Genomic DNA, 26,799 nt, shown 5'->3' with positions numbered 1-26,799 from the left:
CCCGGGAAAAGGAGGTCCCAAGCGGACACTTTGTTTTTCGTTTCTCTAGAGAAATCAAGAAAACGAGTGACCGCTTGGGACCTCCTTTTCCCGGGATTTTCGAGGACTCGTATTCCCCCAAGGCCACGCCCCCAAGGACCCGGCATCCCCTCCAGCGGGGATACCGCATCCCCGGGGACGTGTCCCTGGGGGAACACGTGTCCCCGAAGACCAGTTCCCGAGGACATGTCCCTCGGGATATGGCATCCCCTCCAGCGGGGATACCGCATCCCCGAAGACATGTCCTCGGGGACTGGGTCCCCTGGGACCCCGGGGGCGGTGGGAGGCCGCGCAGTCCCAGGGGACGGTGGACTCCCCCTGATGAACAGGGGGAGTCCGGTCAATGACGTTGGAGGAACTGCGACCTGTAACACAAATGACAAACACATAATTAGTTAATGCAATACATGACTTATTGTTTGACCAATCATGTAACCTAATGTATTACTTATTTTATGACTCAGTATATGAGTATATAAGACGTTTGAATTATGATAAATTGTACAAAGTTATATGATAATAAATTATTGTCTTGCCTTATTGGCGTATCTGATGCATTTCATTATGGGGGTGTACGAATTCACCAAGTCTATTGGGTAATGCTAGGTGATCTGATTTTATGAGAAGGATTTTGAACATTTTTTCCAAGGGGGTGCAATTCATATACTCAGACTCTGAATGTTGAATTGTACTAGGGACTCTCGAAAGGGATAAATTAAATTTTATGCGAAGTTCTGCTCACCGTTGTCTCGCTCCATCGTCGCTCTGAGGGAACTGCGTTGCGACTGGTGTCGCTCCCGATGTCGCCGCTCCTATCGCTGAAGCCGAACTGCCGTCGAGTCCGAGACAAGCCTGAAACACATACATATGTACTCTGTTGACCATATACCAAATTAAACGCTCCGATCGGACGTTTCGTGATTGGCTGCAATTTGTTCGATTAGTATACATTCCTAGATGTCTTGCAATGTATTTGTATTTTGTCCGTACTTTCTTTCCGCTTTTTCAATTGCCGCATCTTCTCGACCTGCTGGAAGTGCATCATCATTCAAAACTGAAGGTACGTCATTTCAGATTTATTCCTGATTCTTCCCTGATTTTTTGGAATTTTTCCGGATATTTTTCGATTTTTTCTGGATTGCAAAATTAATTTTGACTTGGGCCGCCCCTGGATGGGTACGGGCCCTGAAAAATAATTGTCCGGCACTATTTTTAAGCCCCGCCCCTTAGAGGCCATGTGACTAGTCGTCGGAATACAGCTAGCGCCATGTGGCGGAATTTTTGTGAACTAAAATTCCAGGTTTCTTGCCCCTTGATTCAGGCAATGTGATGCGTGAACGAGATGTATTTCAGGTCAATACTTTTCCGGCTTTAGTAGAGAAACCGACAAAACTTTCGCCGTTTTTTTCGCGGGAGGATGGTCAATACTTTCGCATTCTTACTTAAGGAAGTGACAAAACTTTGACGGTTAGCGCTCGAGGGGTGGTCAATACTTTTCCGGTTTTTCTCAAAGAAGGGTCAAAACTTTTGCATCTTTCTTTTAGCTCTCTTTGGTGTTTTTTGACGCCGAAATCTGCCAAAATCGCCCGAAAAATGAGCAAAGACTATAGTCTTTGGTGTTTTTTGACGCCGAAATCTGCCAAAATCGCCCGAAAAATGAGCAAAGACTATAGTCTTTGTTGTTTTTTGACGCCGAAATCTGCCCAAATCGCCCGAAAAATGAGCAAAGACTATAGTCTTTGTTGTTTTTTGACGCCGAAATCTGCCAAAATCGCCCGAAAAATGAGCAAAGACTATAGTCTTTGTTGTTTTTTGACGCCGAAATCTGCCAAAATCGCCCGAAAAATGAGCAAAGACTATAGTCTTTGGTGTTTTTTGACGTTGAAATCTGCGGAAATCGCCCGAAAAATGAGCAAAGACTATAGTCTTTGGTGTTTTTTGACGTTGAAATCTGCGAAAATCGCCCGAAAAATGAGCAAAGACTATAGTCTTTGGTGTTTTTTGACGTTGAAATCTGCGGAAATCGCCCGAAAAATGAGCAAAGACTATAGTCTTTGTTGTTTTTTGACGTTGAAATCTGCGGAAATCGCCCGAAAAATGAGCAAAGACTATAGTCTTTGTTGTTTTTTGACGTTGAAATCTGCCAAAATCGCCCGAAAAATTAGCAAAGACTATAGTCTTTGTTGTTTTTTGACGCCGAAATCTGCGGAAATCGCCCGAAAAATGAGCAAAGACTATAGTCTTTGTTGTTTTTTGACGTTGAAATCTGCCAAAATCGCCCGAAAAATGAGCAAAGACTATAGTCTTTGTTGTTTTTTGACGCCGAAATCTACGAAAATCGCCCGAAAAATGAGCAAAGACTATAGTCTTTGGTGTTTTTTGACGTTGAAATCTGCGGAAATCGCCCGAAAAATGAGCAAAGACTATAGTCTTTGGTGTTTTTTGACGTTGGAATCTGCGGAAATCGCCCGAAAAATGAGCAAAGACTATAGTCTTTGGTGTTTTTTGACGTTGAAATCTGCCAAAATCGCCCGAAAAATGAGCAAAGACTATAGTCTTTGGTGTTTTTTGACGTTGAAATCTGCGGAAATCGCCCGAAAAATGAGCAAAGACTATAGTCTTTGGTGTTTTTTGACGTTGAAATCTGCGAAAATCGCCCGAAAAATGAGCAAAGACTATAGTCTTTGGTGTTTTTTGACGTTGAAATCTGCGGAAATCGCCCGAAAAATGAGCAAAGACTATAGTCTTTGTTGTTTTTTGACGTTGAAATCTGCCAAAATCGCCCGAAAAATGAGCAAAGACTATAGTCTTTGTTGTTTTTTGACGTTGAAATCTGCCAAAATCGCCCGAAAAATGAGCAAAGACTATAGTCTTTGTTGTTTTTTGACGCCGAAATCTGCGGAAATCGCCCGAAAAATGAGCAAAGACTATAGTCTTTGTTGTTTTTTGACGTTGAAATCTGCCAAAATCGCCCGAAAAATGAGCAAAGACTATAGTCTTTGTTGTTTTTTGACGTTGAAATCTGCCAAAATCGCCCGAAAAATGAGCAAAGACTATAGTCTTTGTTGTTTTTTGACGCCGAAATCTACGAAAATCGCCCGAAAAATGAGCAAAGACTATAGTCTTTGGTGTTTTTTGACGTTGAAATCTGCGGAAATCGCCCGAAAAATGAGCAAAGACTATAGTCTTTGGTGTTTTTTGACGTTGAAATCTGCGGAAATCGCCCGAAAAATGAGCAAAGACTATAGTCTTTGGTGTTTTTTGACGTTGAAATCTGTGGAAATCGCCCGAAAAATGAGCAAAGACTATAGTCTTTGGTGTTTTTTGACGTTGAAATCTGCGAAAATCGCCCGAAAAATGAGCAAAGACTATAGTCTTTGGTGTTTTTTGACGTTGAAATCTGCGGAAATCGCCCGAAAAATGAGCAAAGACTATAGTCTTTGTTGTTTTTTGACGTTGAAATCTGCCAAAATCGCCCGAAAAATGAGCAAAGACTATAGTCTTTGTTGTTTTTTGACGTTGAAATCTGCCAAAATCGCCCGAAAAATGAGCAAAGACTATAGTCTTTGTTGTTTTTTGACGCCGAAATCTGCGGAAATCGCCCGAAAAATGAGCAAAGACTATAGTCTTTGTTGTTTTTTGACGTTGAAATCTGCCAAAATCGCCCGAAAAATGAGCAAAGACTATAGTCTTTGGTGTTTTTTGACGCCGAAATCTACGAAAATCGCCCGAAAAATGAGCAAAGACTATAGTCTTTGGTGTTTTTTGACGCCGAAATCTACGAAAATCGCCCGAAAAATGAGCAAAGACTATAGTCTTTGGTGTTTTTTGACGTTGAAATCTGCGGAAATCGCCCGAAAAATGAGCAAAGACTATAGTCTTTGGTGTTTTTTGACGTTGAAATCTGCGGAAATCGCCCGAAAAATGAGCAAAGACTATAGTCTCTGGTGTTTTTTGACGTTGAAATCTGCGGAAATCGCCCGAAAAATGAGCAAAGACTATAGTCTTTGTTGTTTTTTGACGTTGAAATCTGCCAAAATCGCCCGAAAAATGAGCAAAGACTATAGTCTTTGTTGTTTTTTGACGTTGAAATCTGCCAAAATCGCCCGAAAAATGAGCAAAGACTATAGTCTTTGTTGTTTTTTGACGCCGAAATCTGCGGAAATCGCCCGAAAAATGAGCAAAGACTATAGTCTTTGTTGTTTTTTGACGTTGAAATCTGCCAAAATCGCCCGAAAAATGAGCAAAGACTATAGTCTTTGTTGTTTTTTGACGCCGAAATCTACGAAAATCGCCCGAAAAATGAGCAAAGACTATAGTCTTTGGTGTTTTTTGACGTTGAAATCTGCGGAAATCGCCCGAAAAATGAGCAAAGACTATAGTCTTTGGTGTTTTTTGACGTTGAAATCTGTGGAAATCGCCCGAAAAATGAGCAAAGACTATAGTCTTTGGTGTTTTTTGACGTTGAAATCTGCGAAAATCGCCCGAAAAATGAGCAAAGACTATAGTCTTTGGTGTTTTTTGACGTTGAAATCTGCGGAAATCGCCCGAAAAATGAGCAAAGACTATAGTCTTTGTTGTTTTTTGACGTTGAAATCTGCCAAAATCGCCCGAAAAATGAGCAAAGACTATAGTCTTTGTTGTTTTTTGACGTTGAAATCTGCCAAAATCGCCCGAAAAATGAGCAAAGACTATAGTCTTTGTTGTTTTTTGACGCCGAAATCTGCGGAAATCGCCCGAAAAATGAGCAAAGACTATAGTCTTTGTTGTTTTTTGACGTTGAAATCTGCCAAAATCGCCCGAAAAATGAGCAAAGACTATAGTCTTTGTTGTTTTTTGACGTTGAAATCTGCCAAAATCGCCCGAAAAATGAGCAAAGACTATAGTCTTTGTTGTTTTTTGACGCCGAAATCTACGAAAATCGCCCGAAAAATGAGCAAAGACTATAGTCTTTGGTGTTTTTTGACGTTGAAATCTGCGGAAATCGCCCGAAAAATGAGCAAAGACTATAGTCTTTGGTGTTTTTTGACGTTGAAATCTGCGGAAATCGCCCGAAAAATGAGCAAAGACTATAGTCTTTGGTGTTTTTTGACGTTGAAATCTGCGGAAATCGCCCGAAAAATGAGCAAAGACTATAGTCTTTGGTGTTTTTTGACGTTGAAATCTGCGAAAATCGCCCGAAAAATGAGCAAAGACTATAGTCTTTGGTGTTTTTTGACGTTGAAATCTGCGGAAATCGCCCGAAAAATGAGCAAAGACTATAGTCTTTGTTGTTTTTTGACGTTGAAATCTGCCAAAATCGCCCGAAAAATGAGCAAAGACTATAGTCTTTGTTGTTTTTTGACGTTGAAATCTGCCAAAATCGCCCGAAAAATGAGCAAAGACTATAGTCTTTGTTGTTTTTTGACGTCGAAATCTGCGGAAATCGCCCGAAAAATGAGCAAAGACTATAGTCTTTGTTGTTTTTTGACGTTGAAATCTGCCAAAATCGCCCGAAAAATGAGCAAAGACTATAGTCTTTGGTGTTTTTTGACGCCGAAATCTACGAAAATCGCCCGAAAAATGAGCAAAGACTATAGTCTTTGGTGTTTTTTGACGCCGAAATCTACGAAAATCGCCCGAAAAATGAGCAAAGACTATAGTCTTTGGTGTTTTTTGACGTTGAAATCTGCGGAAATCGCCCGAAAAATGAGCAAAGACTATAGTCTTTGTTGTTTTTTGACGTTGAAATCTGCCAAAATCGCCCGAAAAATGAGCAAAGACTATAGTCTCTGGTGTTTTTTGACGTTGAAATCTGCGGAAATCGCCCGAAAAATGAGCAAAGACTATAGTCTTTGTTGTTTTTTGACGTTGAAATCTGCCAAAATCGCCCGAAAAATGAGCAAAGACTATAGTCTTTGTTGTTTTTTGACGTTGAAATCTGCCAAAATCGCCCGAAAAATGAGCAAAGACTATAGTCTTTGTTGTTTTTTGACGCCGAAATCTACGAAAATCGCCCGAAAAATGAGCAAAGACTATAGTCTTTGGTGTTTTTTGACGTTGAAATCTGCGGAAATCGCCCGAAAAATGAGCAAAGACTATAGTCTTTGGTGTTTTTTGACGTTGAAATCTGCGGAAATCGCCCGAAAAATGAGCAAAGACTATAGTCTTTGTTGTTTTTTGACGTTGAAATCTGCCAAAATCGCCCGAAAAATGAGCAAAGACTATAGTCTTTGGTGTTTTTTGACGTTGAAATCTGCGGAAATCGCCCGAAAAATGAGCAAAGACTATAGTCTTTGTTGTTTTTTGACGCCGAAATCTACGAAAATCGCCCGAAAAATGAGCAAAGACTATAGTCTTTGGTGTTTTTTGACGTTGAAATCTGCGGAAATCGCCCGAAAAATGAGCAAAGACTATAGTCTTTGGTGTTTTTTGACGTTGAAATCTGCGGAAATCGCCCGAAAAATGAGCAAAGACTATAGTCTTTGTTGTTTTTTGACGTTGAAATCTGCCAAAATCGCCCGAAAAATGAGCAAAGACTATAGTCTTTGTTGTTTTTTGACGCCGAAATCTACGAAAATCGCCCGAAAAATGAGCAAAGACTATAGTCTTTGGTGTTTTTTGACGTTGAAATCTGCGGAAATCGCCCGAAAAATGAGCAAAGACTATAGTCTTTGGTGTTTTTTGACGTTGAAATCTGCGGAAATCGCCCGAAAAATGAGCAAAGACTATAGTCTTTGTTGTTTTTTGACGTTGAAATCTGCCAAAATCGCCCGAAAAATGAGCAAAGACTATAGTCTTTGTTGTTTTTTGACGCCGAAATCTGCGGAAATCGCCCGAAAAATGAGCAAAGACTATAGTCTTTGTTGTTTTTTGACGTTGAAATCTGCCAAAATCGCCCGAAAAATGAGCAAAGACTATAGTCTTTGTTGTTTTTTGACGTTGAAATCTACGAAAATCGCCCGAAAAATGAGCAAAGACTATAGTCTTTGGTGTTTTTTGACGTTGAAATCTGCGGAAATCGCCCGAAAAATGAGCAAAGACTATAGTCTTTGGTGTTTTTTGACGTTGAAATCTGCGAAAATCGCCCGAAAAATGAGCAAAGACTATAGTCTTTGTTGTTTTTTGACGTTGAAATCTGCGGAAATCGCCCGAAAAATGAGCAAAGACTATAGTCTTTGGTGTTTTTTGACGCCGAAATCTGCCAAAATCGCCCGAAAAATGAGCAAAGACTATAGTCTTTGGTGTTTTTTGACGTTGAAATCTGCGGAAATCGCCCGAAAAATGAGCAAAGACTATAGTCTCTGGTGTTTTTTGACGTTGAAATCTGCCAAAATCGCCCGAAAAATGAGCAAAGACTATAGTCTTTGGTGTTTTTTGACGCCGAAATCTACGAAAATCGCCCGAAAAATGAGCAAAGACTATAGTCTTTGGTGTTTTTTGACGCCGAAATCTACGAAAATCGCCCGAAAAATGAGCAAAGACTATAGTCTTTGGTGTTTTTTGACGTTGAAATCTGCGGAAATCGCCCGAAAAATGAGCAAAGACTATAGTCTTTGGTGTTTTTTGACGTTGAAATCTGCGGAAATCGCCCGAAAAATGAGCAAAGACTATAGTCTCTGGTGTTTTTTGACGTTGAAATCTGCGGAAATCGCCCGAAAAATGAGCAAAGACTATAGTCTTTGTTGTTTTTTGACGTTGAAATCTGCCAAAATCGCCCGAAAAATGAGCAAAGACTATAGTCTTTGTTGTTTTTTGACGCCGAAATCTACGAAAATCGCCCGAAAAATGAGCAAAGACTATAGTCTTTGGTGTTTTTTGACGTTGAAATCTGCGGAAATCGCCCGAAAAATGAGCAAAGACTATAGTCTTTGGTGTTTTTTGACGTTGAAATCTGCGGAAATCGCCCGAAAAATGAGCAAAGACTATAGTCTTTGTTGTTTTTTGACGTTGAAATCTGCCAAAATCGCCCGAAAAATGAGCAAAGACTATAGTCTTTGTTGTTTTTTGACGCCGAAATCTACGAAAATCGCCCGAAAAATGAGCAAAGACTATAGTCTTTGGTGTTTTTTGACGTTGAAATCTGCGGAAATCGCCCGAAAAATGAGCAAAGACTATAGTCTTTGGTGTTTTTTGACGTTGAAATCTGCGGAAATCGCCCGAAAAATGAGCAAAGACTATAGTCTTTGGTGTTTTTTGACGCCGAAATCTGCCAAAATCGCCCGAAAAATGAGCAAAGACTATAGTCTTTGGTGTTTTTTGACGTTGAAATCTGCGGAAATCACCCGAAAAATGAGCAAAGACTATAGTCTTTGTTGTTTTTTGACGTTGAAATCTGCCAAAATCGCCCGAAAAATGAGCAAAGACTATAGTCTTTGTTGTTTTTTGACGTTGAAATCTGCCAAAATCGCCCGAAAAATGAGCAAAGACTATAGTCTTTGTTGTTTTTTGACGCCGAAATCTGCGGAAATCGCCCGAAAAATGAGCAAAGACTATAGTCTTTGGTGTTTTTTGACGTTGAAATCTGCCAAAATCGCCCGAAAAATGAGCAAAGACTATAGTCTTTGGTGTTTTTTGACGTTGAAATCTGCGGAAATCGCCCGAAAAATGAGCAAAGACTATAGTCTTTGGTGTTTTTTGACGCCGAAATCTACGAAAATCGCCCGAAAAATGAGCAAAGACTATAGTCTTTGGTGTTTTTTGACGCCGAAATCTACGAAAATCGCCCGAAAAATGAGCAAAGACTATAGTCTTTGGTGTTTTTTGACGTTGAAATCTGCGGAAATCGCCCGAAAAATGAGCAAAGACTATAGTCTTTGGTGTTTTTTGACGTTGAAATCTGCGGAAATCGCCCGAAAAATGAGCAAAGACTATAGTCTCTGGTGTTTTTTGACGTTGAAATCTGCGGAAATCGCCCGAAAAATGAGCAAAGACTATAGTCTTTGGTGTTTTTTGACGTTGAAATCTGCGGAAATCGCCCGAAAAATGAGCAAAGACTATAGTCTTTGTTGTTTTTTGACGTTGAAATCTGCCAAAATCGCCCGAAAAATGAGCAAAGACTATAGTCTTTGTTGTTTTTTGACGTTGAAATCTGCCAAAATCGCCCGAAAAATGAGCAAAGACTATAGTCTTTGTTGTTTTTTGACGCCGAAATCTGCGGAAATCGCCCGAAAAATGAGCAAAGACTATAGTCTTTGTTGTTTTTTGACGTTGAAATCTGCCAAAATCGCCCGAAAAATGAGCAAAGACTATAGTCTTTGTTGTTTTTTGACGTTGAAATCTGCCAAAATCGCCCGAAAAATGAGCAAAGACTATAGTCTTTGGTGTTTTTTGACGTTGAAATCTGCGGAAATCGCCTGAAAAATGAGCAAAGACTATAGTCTTTGGTGTTTTTTGACGCCGAAATCTGCAAAAATCGCCCGAAAAATGAGCAAAGACTATAGTCTTTGGTGTTTTTCAAAGCCGAAATCTGCCAAAATCGCCCGAAAAATGAGCAAGGACTATAGTCTTCGGTGTTTTTTGACGCCGAAATCTGCCAAAATCGCCCGAAAAATGAGCAAAGACTATAGTCTTTGGTGTTTTTTGACGTTGAAATCTGCGGAAATCGCCCGAAAAATGAGCAAAGACTATAGTCTTTGGTGTTTTTCAAAGTTGAAATCTGCCAAAATCGCTCGAAAAATGAGCAAAGACTATAGTCTTTGGTGTTTTTTGACGCCGAAATCTGCCAAAATCGCCCGAAAAATGAGCAAAGACTATAGTCTTTGGTGTTTTTCAAAGTTGAAATCTGCCAAAATCGCCCGAAAAATGAGCAAAGACTATAGTCTTTGTTGTTTTTTGACGCCGAAATCTGCCAAAATCGCCCGAAAAATGAGCAAAAATTATAGCCTTTGGTGTTATAAATGAGCACAGAAGTATAAAAGGATGGAATACAGAATGTCCGAAGGAAGGAAACTTAGCATTCTGTAGAGATATTATGAGTTATTTAGTTCAAACGCTATGCAAAAAACTAAGTTGCATCGGCCGGGAATCGAACCCGGGCCGCCCGCGTGGCAGGCGAGCATTCTACCACTGAACCACCGATGCTGATAGATGAAAGGGTCACTAACGCGTACAAAACTTCTCAATTCGAGCAATCCTTAATCTGACAAATATGATAATTCGTAATCCAACGTACAAACTACTCGAAGCAATTATTCGTTCATACTTTATCAGTATAAGTCTATCAGAGCCAGATCTATCAAGAAAAAAATTGACCAGTTCAGTAGTCCCCATAAGTATATCCTCAATATATGCTATGTCCTAGCTAAATCAACTGGCCACTCTATCAAGATACCCCGTGGCACTCTGTTTGGAACATTTTAACTGACAACGAAATTCCTAACTCAACAATAGTCTCATCAATGTACGGGTTACAAATATACATTTGATACCTATCAGGCTCATAGTCCTGACACTAATGAGTAACAAGTGGTTTGTGGACCTAAACTAACAATAAGATGAGAGGTTTACTTTTGATTAATTTGATATTTCGTCGCGGTGGCTCTATCTACCAGGGATCCACGAAGTATGAAAGTGCATTCGCGACCGTGGAGGCGCCTAGAGGTCGTGTAAAAAGCTAACTCGTCTCTCGTTATTCGGTTATTCCTCGTTCATTTCCTCAGCGGCTGTAGCTGTGGATGGTTAGTTTCGTGCCGCGCAAAAACGTAAGTATGATCCATCAGAAAATTCAACAGCTTTCTGCCAAACGTGGGTCTTATATGTCTCTAGATGACTGATTACAGTCCACGTAATATTAGACTGCAAACACGGTGTTCTTAGTAACATTTCTGACGATGCGATGAACTTTTGTGATTGCCATGATCCCACGCCACGTGCAAAATTCTTATTTTAACATGTCGTTTTTTACAACTCCTTTTCTGCCAGATCTAACATCTAAATACTTTTGATAATCAACTAATACTTTCGCTGTGTATTAGATATTTGACTGATGAATATCAGAATCTTTTCAATCGCTCTTTCACAAGGAAACTACTACAGCATACTTCCATTTTGATCCACTTCCGGTCGTGTGAATAATAATTTTTTCTCTACCTACAGGTAACGCGTGCTCACAATGGTTAACGGAAGAATTCCGTCAGTCTTTTCAAAGACCTATGTTACCCCAAGAAGACCCTATGAAAAGGCTCGTCTTGATCAGGAGTTAAAAATCATTGGAGAATATGGACTTCGTAACAAACGTGAAGTCTGGCGTGTCAAATATACTTTGGCTAAGATCCGTAAGGCTGCTCGTGAGCTTCTGACTCTTGAAGAGAAAGACCCCAAGCGTCTTTTCGAAGGTAAATATTTTTTCATTGAATAATATACAGAATGAAAGTAGTTCATGAACCAATGATGAATTGAAAGTATTTTTTGACACCTCTTGTCTGATATTTCCTGCTGAATATACTATCATTGTACTGACTTCACTATCACAGTTCAGAGATTGCCACAGTGTAGAAATTGGTAATGTAATCTGATGAATTATTTCAGGTAACGCACTGCTACGACGTCTAGTAAGAATAGGTGTGTTGGACGAAGGGCGTATGAAGCTTGATTACGTTCTTGGTTTAAAGATCGAAGACTTCCTTGAAAGACGTCTTCAGACGCAAGTGTTCAAGCTAGGATTGGCTAAGTCTATCCATCACGCGCGAGTGTTGATTCGACAGAGACATATCCGGTGAGTTTCAATTCAATACACAATGTTAAGACTTTTTTACTTACGAACACGATTTATAGCTCAAAACTTTGAATAAAATCCCAGAATTAACTAAATAGTATTTATTCCTCTAGATACGAAAACAGCTGAGATCTGGTAAAAACTAGATTCACCTGGGATTTGAAATGTTATTAAATTTTCAGCAGGCCACTTGAATGTTAAAGAAATTTATCATTCAACGTCTGATTACACAGCGCCAGACTCTAATTATTGGTACGGTGAATAGTTCAATCTATCCAATTTGGAAGTACAGAAATTGAAACCACAGTTTAACTGAGCTGCTCTCTAAAAGTTTTCCCTCAACTCTCAGTATTGTGCTTAGCGAATAATTCTGTGATACCCCCACCTTAATTTCAGCGTACGTAAACAAGTGGTGAACATCCCATCCTTTGTTGTACGTCTCGACTCGCAGAAGCACATCGACTTCTCCCTCAAGTCTCCGTTCGGTGGTGGTCGCCCTGGTCGTGTAAAGAGGAAGAATCTGAGGAAGGGAAGCAATGCCGGTGCTCCGGAAGAGGAAGAAGAATAAACATTACAATGTATCTCTGAACCTCTTTAACAATAAACATACAAAATGATTACATATTTCCTGTACCGCATTAAACTCATTTTCAACCCCACGTATCAAATATTTCTTTAAAAGAAGGCGTAAAAAGGAATTCGGAAACACGCGAAACTCGAATCTTAGAATATCAACGAAATATATAAAGATTAGGTAACAGGGCAAGGCTCGTTATTCCAGTCCCCAAATTTTACTAGAATTGACAATATACATTTTTTTTACGATACAAGAATAGTTACGATTTGATCTAAGAATTTGGAACCTAGAAAAATCAAAGTTCGGTCGCTAAATTTGAAAATGAACAGTCTTTCTATTCGATTGAACAATCAGAGTAATGCGGTCGTTAGGAATAGCATTCTCGATGATACACGATATTCAAGAATAGTGTATTATCGAATAACACAATGATTATTTTTTTATTTAAAATTAATGTAAGGTACATTTATATACATAAAAAATTTAGGACTATTACAATAAAGTCAAGTAATATAGAAATTACTCGGTGCATGTGTTTCAATAGAATATATATTTTTTATGTAACTTACATTCTATTCTCGTGATACCTATTTCGTTTACCTAATTTGTATCAGTTTGCTATGAATGATACCCGGAATGTCATAGTTTTAATTGTTTTAACCAAAAACTTAGTCAACTTTCTGGCAAAAATACGACTTGATATTGAACCAAGAACGATAAAAATATGTATATATACAATTAAAATAAAAAAGAATTCAACAACGGCATCAAAATTTTGTAAAATAAAAAGAAAAAGTCTATCGAAGAAACGTGAATTAAACTCAATAGGCCTTATCCAGGCAGCACAGCTTTCTCCCAGCTAGGGATAGCTGGCTCTGAATTTGCATGTAGTTTTTTTTTTTTTTTTTTTTTTCAAATCACATTTAGCACATGAGTAATCCTCGATGTTCACTACACAACAATCACATGAACGACTAACATTTGTTATGCACAACAACATCGAGTCAAAATGAAGTTTTTTTTTTTTACCTTTTTTTTCTTATGATTTGTGACTAAGCCAGAACTGAATCGTCAATAAAATAATTATCGCTTCGATTAAAGTACAAATAATTAAATATCATCTATTGCCTAAATTTACCGCCTAACAGATACTACGATATAGAACATTTTACACTTATTTTTATATTATATTTTAAATAGATTTTATCATCTAGATTTTAATCGTGAATCTACGTAATTATATTTATACATATATAAATACGTATTCATATATATATACATGTACATCATATTACTCAAATTATACACACAGAATAGGCTGGGCTCACACTTAGAATATACGAGTAATTGTATTTCTATTTTATTTTTTATTTTTCGTATATACTTGTTCCTCTACTTTTCCTCTTTCATCGGTATCGGTAATTTTTGGGCAACATGTAACGGACACTCGAGATTCATGTGATAGAATATTATATCTATCTCTTTAGATAGTTTAATAATATATAGATTTATATGCTATACATATATATATATAACATATATAGTTTGTATATTTCATACGTAATATAATTTTTGTATCTTTTTCCACATTCGTTTCTCAAATTCTTACCTATATCTGTGTATACATATGTATACAGTAGTAGTTTCTCAAATTCGTTTAATAATAACTCTTCATTTATATGTATGTATATATCTATATATATATATATTTTTTTAAATTCGTAAAATGCACGACACAAAAATAAATGCTTGTATTTTAATTATATATATATATATATATTTTTTTTTCTCTCCGCCCCTCGCCCAACTTATGCTCTCAATTAATATTAGTTATTTTTTTTTCCTTTTTTTTTTCTCTTTTTTTCCAATTAACTTTTTACAAAATATCACAAAAATCGCACCAGCCTTCGTTTGCAGCAGAAAACCAAATTAGCTATAGGTAGAATTATCCGAAATTGAAAATTATAATCGCACCGAAATCGCAATATTTCTTTTTCAATAAATTTTTCTCAACTGTTATTATGCATGTTGTGCAACAACTATATTTCCTTTATACGTTTATCATACAATACACCAAAATTTTCACCATTGGTAATGACATTAATGTTATTCATTAATTCATTCTTTACGTTTTATGTTTGTTTTTTTTTTATCCTTACTTTAAACCGTCGTCTGCTGTACAACATTCAAAAGTATTTATTGTGGAAAAGAAACCCGCTTTAATGGAAGAAAGAATGAACTGAAATGAAAATAAATTGTTCTACTTCTTATATCAAAGCACAATAACGATTCAAAAGAGTTTTGTGACCAGCACAACACATAGTAATAAAGAAAAATCCCAGCAAAGATTGCAAGGGAAGGAGAATTTAATCTAATTCTACTGTCTTTTATATAAATTTATATGCATTTCTTCAAGATCGATTATATTCCAAACGTAATATCAGAGTTGTATTTCATGATACATCAATGCGATATCTGAGAAATATAAACATCAAAAGACTGGGGGTTTCGTATTTCATGCGTTGAAAGTGTACTTTTGTTTAAAAAAAAAAATTTCAAATTACCAATTAATATTGTAGCAACGTCCGTGAATGAGTTCGATTATACAACTCGATTGGTCCGTAAATTTGACTTTACTTATAGATTAAAAATTATATTCCAAAAACCTTTCGTTGTCTGCTAGCAAGACACTAATTTGAAAAAAGTTTTACCCAATAAAAACTATCAATTTTTGTTAGATTTTTTTTTTTTAGAAAATACTCTATAATAATTCAAAAAAGCTCATTAACATATCGCGTGTATAATATAAATTTTGATATCCGATATAACGAACTGTTCAAATTTTCAACAAGTTTTTTTTCCCAAGAAATAAGAATATATGATTAATTAATGAAATAAAATTTTCGAATGCCAATTCAATAATACTTTGGACAACAATTGATTTTATCACTTGATGATTTGCGATTCGTAAACTTTAATTTAAAATTAAACAGCATTGACGAAACACTATGCATAATTATTCCTCGATACGCAGATAAAACTGCATACATTCATTTTAATTTAATTTTATTTAATTCAATTTCTCTTTCTCTTAATATTGACCATATCTAAAAAGGTTTTAGCGCAATTTAACATGAAACATCAAAGTGCTCCAAATTCGATGGATGAATTGTTCTACCTAATAGGACATTTATATATTCGTACCTGCCTCGAGCAGGAAATCTCATATCAGCAGAAAATAGTAGACATCTCAACAACGTAACAAATATTTGTTAGTACCTGGGCTATCTAACACCGAGCGTTTGAACAAATCCGTAGCTCAGCCACGTTCGCCTAACAACTTTTAGAGACAAACCAACGATGGTTTGTCTTATAATTTCCTTCATGCGCGTACCAATCACTTCAATTTCCTCTTTTACTTTTCTCCTATCCCCCCGATACACAAAGCGTATTACAGTTTCAAGCTCAAACCTATCGATTCAATCGCCTGCCCGAAACATCCGCCTTTTCCGTACGACGGCATGAAGCCGTAATTTGACAAGTTCGGGAATAAACGAGTTTCAATTCTGCATTTATTGGGTTATAACTCACCAATTTTGGGTCGTTCATTGACATCTCATACTTTTCACTTGGCTTCATCCTGCTCCATTGGTTCTTCGGAGACCTCACGGGAATGTTCTGGTGTGGTACTGCCCGGGATAAATAAATCGAAAAGATATATACATACATCAGGGATCAGCGATCGTAGAGGAATGAAAAATTCGAGAAAAATCTTCGTAGCTCAATAGCTAACTCGGAATAGAATTATTTCTTCTATACCTACGTGAGATTGGTGGGCTGTTGCATGGACAGAGAAGCCATCGCCGAAACCGTATCTGTTTCGTCGTGCTCTTTCTGACTCGATTCGATCACACTCATGCCCACCGTGTGCGCGGCTAACTTGACACACGGCCAATGGGACATCTGAAAGACGTGAAATCGCGTCATGGAAATCCTGCACAAACTGAATCTGAATGAAGGTGGTGATCCAATTTCCAAATATGAGCTCACCTGAATCGCTATAGTTTTTTGCAGGGTATCGATGGCATTTTGGCACGGCGTTCTACTCAGTTCTTCTTCCCTTAACGGCGACACCTCGTCTCCGAGGAGGGCCCTCACGCATTCTTGTGCAGAGTCACAAATGGCGGCTAAATCGTATCCCCCCTCCAATGCCAGGACAACTTTACCGTCAGCCAAAGTCAACAGCTCCTGGGTCATTCTTCCAAAGCAGGCGGGACTGACTTTGTAGCCACCTAAAGGCGCAGCGTGACCCGAAGCAGCGTCGAATCCGGCCGAAACGATGACAATATCGGGATCGAATTCCTTAGCGATTGGCATTACTACGGTTCGAAAGGCGGCCAAATATTCGGCGTCACCCATCGGTGGGTTCAAACCGCCGGACCAGGCCAAGTTTACGTTGTAACCGAGTCCTTCGCCCGCACCGCATTCGGTGGGACCTCCGGTTCCCGGGAAAAAATTTCCCTCGTCGTGTCTGTGGATAGAGAGGTACAAGACGCTGGGGTCCTCGTAGAACATTTGCTGAGTTCCATTACCGTGATGAACGTCCTAATTGAAAGGAAGATGGAAGAAAAACTATAGTAGAAACACGGCACATTTGAACGTGATTTTTTTTTTTCCAACGTTAAAGCCGACGACAAATAATTTTACCCAGTCCAAGATCAATATCTTCCGCGTGTCCAGTTTCTGCTGCAATAATCTTGTGGCAATAGCTACGGAGTTGAAAAAGCAGAAGCCCATTGCTTGATTCATTTCTGCGTGATGACCAGGTGGCCTAACAACTGCAAAACCGTTCTTAATGTCCCCCATCGCGGTTTTAAATGCTAAGTCGACGACACATCCAACGGCCATACGCGCAGCAGGGGCCGTATGGAACTCATTCCACGTTGTGTCCGAATCGACGCCTACTCCGCCACATGGAAGCCGGACAAAACTCTTTATCGGCAATTGAGAGAGCTTCGACATATCCAGCTTCTGTCGATTCAGGGGATTTGTACCTGCGGAAACGAGGGGTAGAAGATAAAAGACCTCGGTTAAATTATTTCTCTGTTTTTTTTTTTTTTGTTTTTTTTCAACCGAAGAGGAACAATCAATTTCAATGTACACTCACCGAATAAGAGTGCGTGAGCTTCGCTGTGGCAGGTTTGTATTTCCTCTAAAGTGGCCTTACGAGATCTAACGCGATCGCAGCGTTGAAGTAATGCTGTTTCGGATAGTCTAGCCCATACACTTTGCAATCTTCCGCCATGTTCAGGATGACCCCTTACTGTTTCGCCGCAGACACATGCGTGTTTCAGCATCAACGGATCGTAGGCAAGACCTGTAGTTGGCCGGTGCGGCGATCCCCGAGCAAAGACATCTCCCCCAGCACCCTGAGGCCCTTCACGCAACCCAATTTTTCACGTTATTAATCGAAATGACTCCTTGACTGTCGTATCACAGACTCTGTTTTCTCTCTACTCTCGCAAAAGGCAGTGACACACCTTCCATCTAGATCTATTATCATGCAAATACTTAAAATTCAACGGGGCACAGAGGTAGCAATACTTTGATAAAGAATTTGAAAAAAAATATTTTTCTCGAAAAAAGAGAATTAAATGAATTGACAACGAGAAGGGATAAACATGAACAGGGTATTTCTGGTACACCGAATCGGTGAAAATGTGACATTACTGATTATAAACATACCTAAATGGACCAGGGGGCTGGAAAGAGCTCTTGACAAAGGTCTGGCGGAATGAGAAGATCGATTTCCGGTGTAAACCAAAGATTCATTTACTTGAAGCGTGTGACGCATCATGAGATCTCTCTGTTGTTGTAAAAATTGTTCTCTTTCTCTTTGTTGTTTAGAAATTTCACTCTCCTCCGACAGATCTTTTTTGCCAGTCAAATCTATAACTTCTGATTCCTCGCTCTCCGGGGCTTCGTCGAGTTGATTGGCTTGACCGCGGGTTCCAACTCGCGTTAGGACGGTTTGTCGTATTTGTTGTTTCAAATAAATATGAGCTTGTTGTTGGTCATGGATTTGTTTCTCAGCTAGATATTCTTCGTAATGAGTCGGTGGCGCGATTATACCGCCCTGAAGCATCGGATGGCCGAGAGGCAACGGGGCCGATTGTGTTCTACCTATTTATTTTCGGGATAAATGAATTTTATCAAAGGGTAACTCCATTTGAAATATACCGTGTCTTAGAAAACATGCCTTGCAAACACAAATCAGAGAATAAACACGGATATACATAAAACGGAATTTTAAACATGCACCGTGTTAAAACAGGGTGACTATTAGATCTGACGTAAAATAACACATTTCATTCGTTTGAAAAATCAAAAATTTGACAACAGAAGAGAAAAAAAAAAAACCTTAAAGAAATGTACATCATTTCTCTGATCGTAGCATTTTCAAATAGGTGAAGAAAAAAAAAAAACGTCGAGTAAAAATAATGCGAAAAACAAAAATTCAAATGAAATAAATGTATTTTCTGAGACAGGGTAAGGGAGATAAAATATTAAAAATAAAAGGAAAACATACTACCTAAAGGCCGGTGACCAGCCTTATGCAGTCTTGCGTGTGCTACTTGAGTATCGGTTATAGGTGCTCCGTGATAAACCTGGTGTCGATTTTGTTCTAAATTTTGCATCTGCTTGTGAATATAAGTATGTTCACCCTCTATAACCGTTAGAGATGGATAAAATGGTAAGGTACCAGGTAACATCTGTCCAGTCAACGGCATACCGAGACGAGCGGTCAAGGCTGCTCTTGCTTCTGCTTCCGAGACGGGTGCCAATTTCGTAGCACTCTAAATTAATCACACGTTAAATAACATTACGGGGGACATTCCTTCCTCCTGGCCGAGTCATTTGATGAACTTTGTTTATTTCAACGTAATCGGTAATCGTGAATTATGCGTGACTCGTCGAATAAATTATTCCCTGCTAGATTTTAAAACGTGAGAACTGAAGGAAGAAAAAAAAAAACCAAGTCGACTTACCGCTGAACTGGATGGAACATGAGGTCTACCCAATGAAATATTGGGCATGGACGGTGAACTGAATAAGGATAGATCGGATAAACTACCCTGTTGGCTACTGCTTGTCAAAGGTCCTCCGTACGCTGTATTTTCACCCTCCTGACAGGGATAGTGTTTAAATTGATATTGTGTTTGGAAAGACAGTAAAATTCGTATAAAACAGTATCATCCTGATATCACAATTTCTATGAATGGGACCTGCGCTCCGTCAAGAATTTTTATATTATCGAATAAGTAAGAGCGACTCGCACAGAAATCATTATCGGATAAAATAAATGAAATTAATACTTCTATCAAAAAAATAGACAGAGACACATAAATGAAAATAATCTTATCACAGGTATTTCATAAGATTAGAAGTATTTTGACATTTGTGAATAACGTATCGTTCGATCGATTCGAACGAAATTTTATCGAATGACGAGTTTGAAAACTTGAAATGAAAATACTGAGAAAATTAATCACCCAATTCCGTCGAAGACGAATGAAAAAATTACCTCTTGTATCGGAGTATTACTACCAGCTGTAGGGCTTGCCTGCGAGTTGTTCACAGTTGGAGGTGAATTAGGCCCAGATTCAGGATTGCTACTGGAATCTAAAAGAGAGGAAATAAATTTGAAAAATTAAAATAAAGTTACAAGTATTCAATTTGTCCTTAAAATATTGCGGCGTGTATTTATATTTATCTGGTATTTCGAGGTGAATTTTATCCATCGCTCATTGGAAGGTTGATTAAAGTACAATATGATATACATATGTATAATAAATGATGAGATATTAAAAAATGAATGATTCGACTGGTTGACTGATATAGTATTTTTGATTCATGTAAGATAAAAAAAAAAATGTAAAGAAAAAAGAAAGAAAGTATACCTGAAACGTCTTGAAATCAGGTTTTTAGTACAATAATTATTGACAGTAAATAAATTTTACAAATGAAATTTCATTTGATTCGATTGAAAATTATAATCACGAATGAACCTACCGAGATAATAATTTAAACCTTAAACTTTAAAATGGAAATTTTGAAAAACCATAAATCTACGTATTGTTAATTTATTTCATGCGGTTACTAGACACTAGCAAAATCATGACAACATCCAATTAATCGAAAACGAATGCAACAAAATTAATACAATATACATATTGACGTCCTGGTTGATAAGAATCATGATTAAAAAAATATATATATTATATTATCATCATATGAATTCAAGTTATAAATTTCATCAAGTATTTCTGCACCTTTACGATACCTGCAAAAATTTCATCATTACGACACCAAATAACTATATATTCTCTTCAAATCGTTGACCGATGTACAATTATTAACGAAATTTTTTCTAGATACGGTACAGGGGTATAGATCTATCGAGTACATCTGCACCGAGAATTACGTAACGTTTGATGATACGAAGGAAAAAAAAAACGATATAAAATTACATCAGAATAGAATAATATAAAATCAAACAATACGGTCTAGTAGACACAAGTTTGACAAAAAAAAAAAAAAAAGGTTTGCAGTAACAGAGTTTGAATATCACAATTTATGTGTGTCACGTCATGTATGAGACGTTGTAAGCGTCACCAAAATTTCTAATATAAATAATTTCCGGTTAACGTCAGAAACTCAGATAAATGTTATCTTTATCAAAATATTCTCTTTTGCATCATATATATTTCAAATTTATCCGGAAAAAAAAGAAGAAAAAAAATCCAACCGACGATTGCAGCATACCTATATAAAAAATTGTACTTCTTACATTTACAAAACTACCATCAAGGAGTTCTTTCATGTAATTTATTTCTTTACTCATTAATTTTCTCCAATCTATATTCCTCCGTTTCTTTTTTTTTTCCTCTTCAAATACTGTTCCCTTGATAGCAGTTTAAGGAATGTTATAAGACGTACTTGCTAATAGGGATTTCCGCTTGAGATGGGATAGGAGTCGATCCTTGCGCCTGGCCATCAGGGGTGAATTTCTTGAGGCAGCCAAATTCCTCTCCATGACACGTTGCTTAAGTCGTACCTTGAGCAGGTTTGGCTCCGAGGCTGACGAAGGCCAAGCCAATCAGCCAGGGTTAGTCATCATACCATAACGATGTACTACAGTATCACACACCATTCATTCGCCACAAGCAAAATTCACGGTAAATTTTTTAAATAAATTAAAAAGAAATGAAAACTATATTGCGATCGGTGAATAAAAACTTACGAATTTCAATGAGAAGAAGAAAAAAAGTAATTAACAAAATTACAAAAAAATAAATTCCATTCTATGTTACTTAACAACTTCATATGCCATAGCCATGCGGTTTCGTGAATGTTTGTTTCGAATTTGAAAAAGAGAAGAAGAGCAAAAATGATCTGCTTAAATTCTCGTTCTTCTTGGGTCTCTTATACCTATACGTGCATAGGTGATAATATGAAATGTATCATATTGTTTACGTGATATTGTGGAAGTTTTTGTTGAAAAAAAAAAAAATTCGCATAGCACGTATAATATGTATATGTATTTGAATAACCGCATGTGAAACGAATAATAAAGAAAAGAAAAAACTGTATTTAATTATCTTTTATTTTAAGCTTGTCTGACGACATTTTGTGCGATGCAGACATTGCCTGTTAATACATATGTATATATACCAGATTAAAAACTGTTATTAACTCGTATAGGTGTACTCGTTAAGCAATAACAATACTCATATACACAACGCATGGCTATGAAACGAAAAATGAAGCATGTGATATAAAAGCACACCAAGAAATGAAAGAACAAAAAAAGGAAAAAAAAAAAAAACTTTACAAACGAACGATATTAATTAAATAAAATAACAAAAATCAGAAAAATGACAATAAGCATCAAATAAAAATGGGAAAAAAAACAATTTTAAGTAAAAAAAACATTACCAACTAAGGCTTTGTACACGGTGAAATGTATTGCCACAACTTATTTAAGATTAACGAAGTTTTATACATGAAAAAATATTTTTATGAATTTTTATTGTTTTTTTTTTTCATCTAGTTCAACACCTGTACGATAAATTTTGGCAATACAGTTCCATGCTTTGAGTAGGCAATCTCAAAAGAAAAACAACACACACACACACGCACACCAACTACCTGCATTTTATTATAATAAATTTAATTGACCGATCCTACCTGTTTTTCGTAACGGAAAATCATCGCCGAATTTTTCTTGTAACATTTGCGGTATCCTGTACGGATGGGAGACATTTGTGGTGCTCGTAGATTCCGATTGAGGCTGCAACCTTTATTAGAAAGAAAAAAATTAAAAAAAAAAAGGTCAAAAAAATAGGAGAGACAGAGAGAGAGAGAGAGAGAAATAATATCATCGTATCATACATAGATCATTTTGTTTCGTCATCGGACAAATATTATATGGGTGCATTCAGGTTTTAAAATTTTTTCTCGAAATTTTTTCCCATGTTTCCATCGTTATAAAAGTAAATCCCGTGTAAGCTGACATTCTCTCTATCGCGTGTATTTTCTGCATTCTATTTTTGAATCAGCCAATGCGGGCAGTCTGCCAGCCGTTAACCTCTTTTGTGGAGGTTCCGGATGGTAGACTCCGCATGCGGTTGAGCCACTGTACGCGAAAAATAAAAAAATTAAAAAAATTAAAGAAAAAAAAAACACACACACACACACAAAATTACAGAAGTCACGAGAGATCATCGGATGTACCAAAAGCTATCAAACCACCCCCCCCCCCCCCCCCCCCCCTCGGCCCTCCGACGTCGTCCTAAATTTAATAAAGAAGAGAGAAAAAAAAAAGAGATAAATTTCCTTAATCTCTTTAAATCACATTATACATCAAGGGGTATTACGCACTCGAATTTAATTAATCTTCCGTCGTTAATGAGGAAGAGAAATGAAATATGAGTACATGTGTATATGTATATTAGATATTGAAAACTGAAAAAAGATCCGTTAACCGAAATTAGTCTAAAATTTTATATGATAGAAAACAAGTGGTGGCGTAAGTTGGGCTAATGGATCGTTCCATATTACAGAAACAAGGTCTAAAATTATTTTTTCATGTTACAAAACACCTGCAGCAACTTGCCGATGGAAACGTAGAGACATGATCCATCCCCTATATACATGACATACACGTAGTTAAAATCAACCTTTCATAAATAATTCTTCACGCCAAATAATGGTGGAAGAAAAAACAATATCATTTGATGTAAAAATATACGTTGCGTCGCAGTAAAATATCCAATAATTGAGGGTAGAACATTGAGGGGCAGGGGGGGAGAGAGAAATTATACATGTACATATATCGTTGGAACATGTTGTGAAATAGATATCAAGTCTGTTGTGCATATACGTTATATTTATATAAAATATAGGGCTGTATTTTATTTGATTTATTTATTTATTATACGTTTAACTCACCAACTCCTGTATCCGGGTGTGCCTGGAACGCCGCCATTGGCAGCAGCCGCAGCTTCTCTTTGTTTCTTATTCACGAGAAAACTCTGTGTGTGATAAAAATGACAAATCTGTACGTTGGAATGCAGCTATAATAATATGAGAATGTGAATATTATTCCATAAATTGTCGAGTTTTTTTTTTTTTTTTTCTTTTCTTTTTTGCTTCCTTCATTTTCCCCAATAAAACATGTGTTATATAGGTATCACGTGTGCGCTTTTCAACAGTCGTATCGTTAATTAACTAAATTGAAATATATTCTAAGAAGAATCATCAATTAGATAACAAATCAACGATGTGAACTAGTTTATTACCTGTAGTCGTTGTTTGACTTCGGTGGACGCTATGGCACTGTGATCGTGTTTATCTTTTTTCCTAAGAGCTTCGAGCCTCTCCTTTTCTCTCCTCTCTCGTTGTTCCTCCAACTGTTTTTGCTGCTCCCAGAGCTGAAGGAAAAAAATGTACGAATGAATGAATGAATATATAAATAATAACATCGATAATAATGAGAGACGAAAAATATAGAAACCAACGAATTATAAGGGAACGAACGTTGGTAAAAATTTATCAATTTTTCATTCATGATAATTTGATGGAGATATTCGGGACACGCACGACGAATCGTTTATCGGGTGATCTCTTATTCGGAAAAAAGAAGAAAGATAAACCGCGGTAAAAGAAAAAATAATCCAGGGAAACAAAAACACATACATACATTAAATATGTGCAATCGATGAATCGTAGGTAATAAATAGGAACAATGACAATTATAAATTCTGTTATCGAATAATCATTGAATACGAAGTGATGTCATGGGCATGGCTATAATTAGCACACATGCCGTTCAAACCAGCTCACAGCTGTTTGCCACACAACCGACAGATTGGCCGGTAATTTTCCATACTAGGCATCATCGTTGCATACACATGAGTATACGTATACATGAATACGTACATAATACGATGGGAACACGTGCTGCTTCATATGGGCTCGAATCATTTATAGTTTTACTTTGAAATCACCGATCTGCAGTTAGACGGTGTTAAAATAACGCATAAATTATCCATCGTCGATTTTATAAATGGTTCGATTGAAAATGAATACGTCAAAATAATTTCCGTATGTCCGATTCTGTCGGTATTTAAAATAAAATTGAAAAAAAAAAAGAAAAAAATCCTCCATTCATAGTACATACGCGTTATACATGGTATAAATTATTGAAGAGCTGCGATATTATTTTTCTCGAAAACTTTTCCATCGATTCAAGGCACTGTGATATATGTACATGTATACATAATTATGCAATTACGTATTATGTATCAAATAAATTATGAAATTAATTTTCTTTTTTTTTCATTTCATATTATTGAAAAAGTTTCAAAGCAAGCCCATTGCCAAATTATTCGCTCGTGTATACGTATGTATAAATATATATGATGTGTAGTGGTATGTATATACGCACAATACGGCTATTAGAATTGCAAATTGAGCGTATCTCACCGTTGCGATTTCTAATTGAGCAAGGAAAATAAAACTACGAGAGCAAAAAAAAAAAAATAAACTAAAAATAGAATAAGAAGAAAATAAAATATATATACCTCCTCGCAGTTGGATAAATTCTTCAGTACGTTAGATAAACGATAGTTGAATTGTCAATTGGTTAATATATAAAATCGGCGCAATAATGTGACTCGCGATCTAATTTTACCTTTGGGCAATCCTAATGTATAGTCGTGTATGTTGGGTATAAACTTTATAATCCTGTACACGGCACAAGAGTCAATGGCCCTCTCTTTATATAAACCTCTTTTCCATAAATATATACGGTGAAAGTTTACATATATAGTATATATCTACAATACACACGCGTTCCGAAGTTCTTCGGTTCTTTGCGAATTGCTTTGTTGATGTATATAACATTTGTATATATGTACCCATGGTTCTTTTAAATTTGAAAATCTAGTCACAGCTATTTTACGAGTACATATGTTGAAAAAAAAAAAATTAGATAGCGCCTAAATTTGCGAAATGCGACGATATTTTCACGTAATAATAACTCAAGTGGAAGATTTGATGAATTATATATGCGAAAGAAATCGTTGATTAACTTTTCGTTTTTACTCATGAGAAGAGAACGAACAATCTTCTGCATATTTTACATCACATGCATGATCGTTTCTATGCATTATAAAAATTCAATACAATATCATTGAGGATGCGTACCAAATGTCATCAAATTCATTCAAAATTGGAACTGATAGCGAAATATAAATTTAATTTGAAAATAATTTTTACTTCTTTTTTTTCAACGTAATTGGAGGGAATATTTATAGAAAAATAATTTTTACGGTCAGTCAACTTTATCTGCGGCTTCCGTATTATCCATTACACGCAAATACTATCTACAGTATATATCTAAAAATGATAAAAATCCGGATGAATTTTAAATATATATTTTATGTTTACTTAAATAAATATATTTTACTAAAAAAAGAAGGAAGTAGGTACATATATAGAAATAAATAATTCAAAGAATTTAGCTTATCAAACGTATTTGTTTTAGAATTTTTTTTGTTGTTCAACTTTGCAATACCGTACACGTTCGACGTATCCTCGTGCGAATAAATTCATATTTTCGCATTTTTTATTTATTTAGTTTTTTTGGTTGAACGCGACCTCCATATGTGATAGAGACCATACATATATTTAAATATTTAGGATCATCGATCGCTCGAGGTTCATAAAATCGATCCTATACACTATAAATACATAAATAATCAGGATATAGATTGTTAGCTTCGGGTGTTACATGTATAATCTATAAATGCTATTAATATTCAACTAAAAGCATATACCGGTTGACCGCGATTCGTTGGACTTCCGGTGTCGCCAGACACGTGGTCTGAATCGCGACCAGGTTAAACTTATAATATTGCAT

At 36.7% G+C, this 26,799-nt stretch overlaps 2 protein-coding genes and 1 non-coding gene across 22 annotated transcripts in view; 1 reads left to right on the top strand and 2 right to left on the bottom strand.

Annotated features, from left to right (window-relative positions):
• Positions 1–385: 385 nt before the first annotated feature.
• Positions 386–26,799, bottom strand: part of LOC105693777 (histone deacetylase 4) — a 63,077-nt gene continuing 36,663 nt past the window's right edge. For 13 of the 19 annotated variants that reach the window (XM_012413914.3, XM_020856828.3, XM_012413910.3 and 10 more), the window contains 13 exons: positions 24,176–24,307; positions 23,826–23,908; positions 22,563–22,672; positions 21,312–21,452; positions 19,897–19,994; positions 19,361–19,498; positions 18,901–19,168; positions 18,057–18,494; positions 17,479–17,748; positions 17,019–17,365; positions 16,362–16,916; positions 16,135–16,274; positions 12,314–16,000 (listed from right to left, as the gene is read on the bottom strand). In XM_012413914.3, the coding sequence (XP_012269337.2) occupies positions 15,937–16,000; positions 16,135–16,274; positions 16,362–16,916; positions 17,019–17,365; positions 17,479–17,748; positions 18,057–18,494; positions 18,901–19,168; positions 19,361–19,498; positions 19,897–19,994; positions 21,312–21,452; positions 22,563–22,672; positions 23,826–23,908; positions 24,176–24,307 (2,784 nt within the window). In that variant the 3' untranslated portion in view covers positions 12,314–15,936. Of the gene's footprint in view, positions 405–781; positions 892–12,313; positions 16,001–16,130; positions 16,275–16,361; positions 16,917–17,018; positions 17,366–17,478; positions 17,749–18,056; positions 18,495–18,900; positions 19,169–19,360; positions 19,499–19,896; positions 19,995–21,311; positions 21,453–22,562; positions 22,673–23,825; positions 23,909–24,175; positions 24,308–26,799 lie in introns of those variants that run through there. The other 6 variants (XR_007278174.1, XR_007278175.1, XM_020856827.3 and 3 more) reach the window with 6 other exon arrangements.
• On the bottom strand, positions 10,031–10,101 carry Trnag-gcc. The gene has a single exon. It is a non-coding gene; the product is annotated as a tRNA-Gly (tRNA).
• LOC105693786 (40S ribosomal protein S9) lies at positions 10,563–12,358 on the top strand. 2 transcript variants are annotated; one of them, XR_007278183.1, is made up of 5 exons: positions 10,563–10,721; positions 11,116–11,354; positions 11,548–11,734; positions 11,848–11,986; positions 12,131–12,358. XR_007278183.1 is itself a non-coding variant. In XM_012413935.3 (4 exons), exons 2-4 carry the CDS (start codon positions 11,132–11,134, stop codon positions 12,300–12,302), a joined length of 582 nt encoding a protein of 193 aa, XP_012269358.1. In that variant the 5' UTR covers positions 10,564–10,721; positions 11,116–11,131; the 3' UTR covers positions 12,303–12,358. The 2 variants fall into 2 exon arrangements, 1 of the variants encoding a protein (XP_012269358.1); XM_012413935.3 differs by lacking the exon at positions 11,848–11,986 and having other exon boundaries at positions 10,564–10,721.

This window comes from Athalia rosae, chromosome 4 (genome assembly GCF_917208135.1).
Source record: "Athalia rosae chromosome 4, iyAthRosa1.1, whole genome shotgun sequence".
Lineage (NCBI taxonomy): Eukaryota > Metazoa > Arthropoda > Insecta > Hymenoptera > Athaliidae > Athalia > Athalia rosae.
The sequence above is the reverse complement of the archived record's forward strand: the minus strand, read 5'-3'. Positions and strand labels throughout refer to the sequence as shown.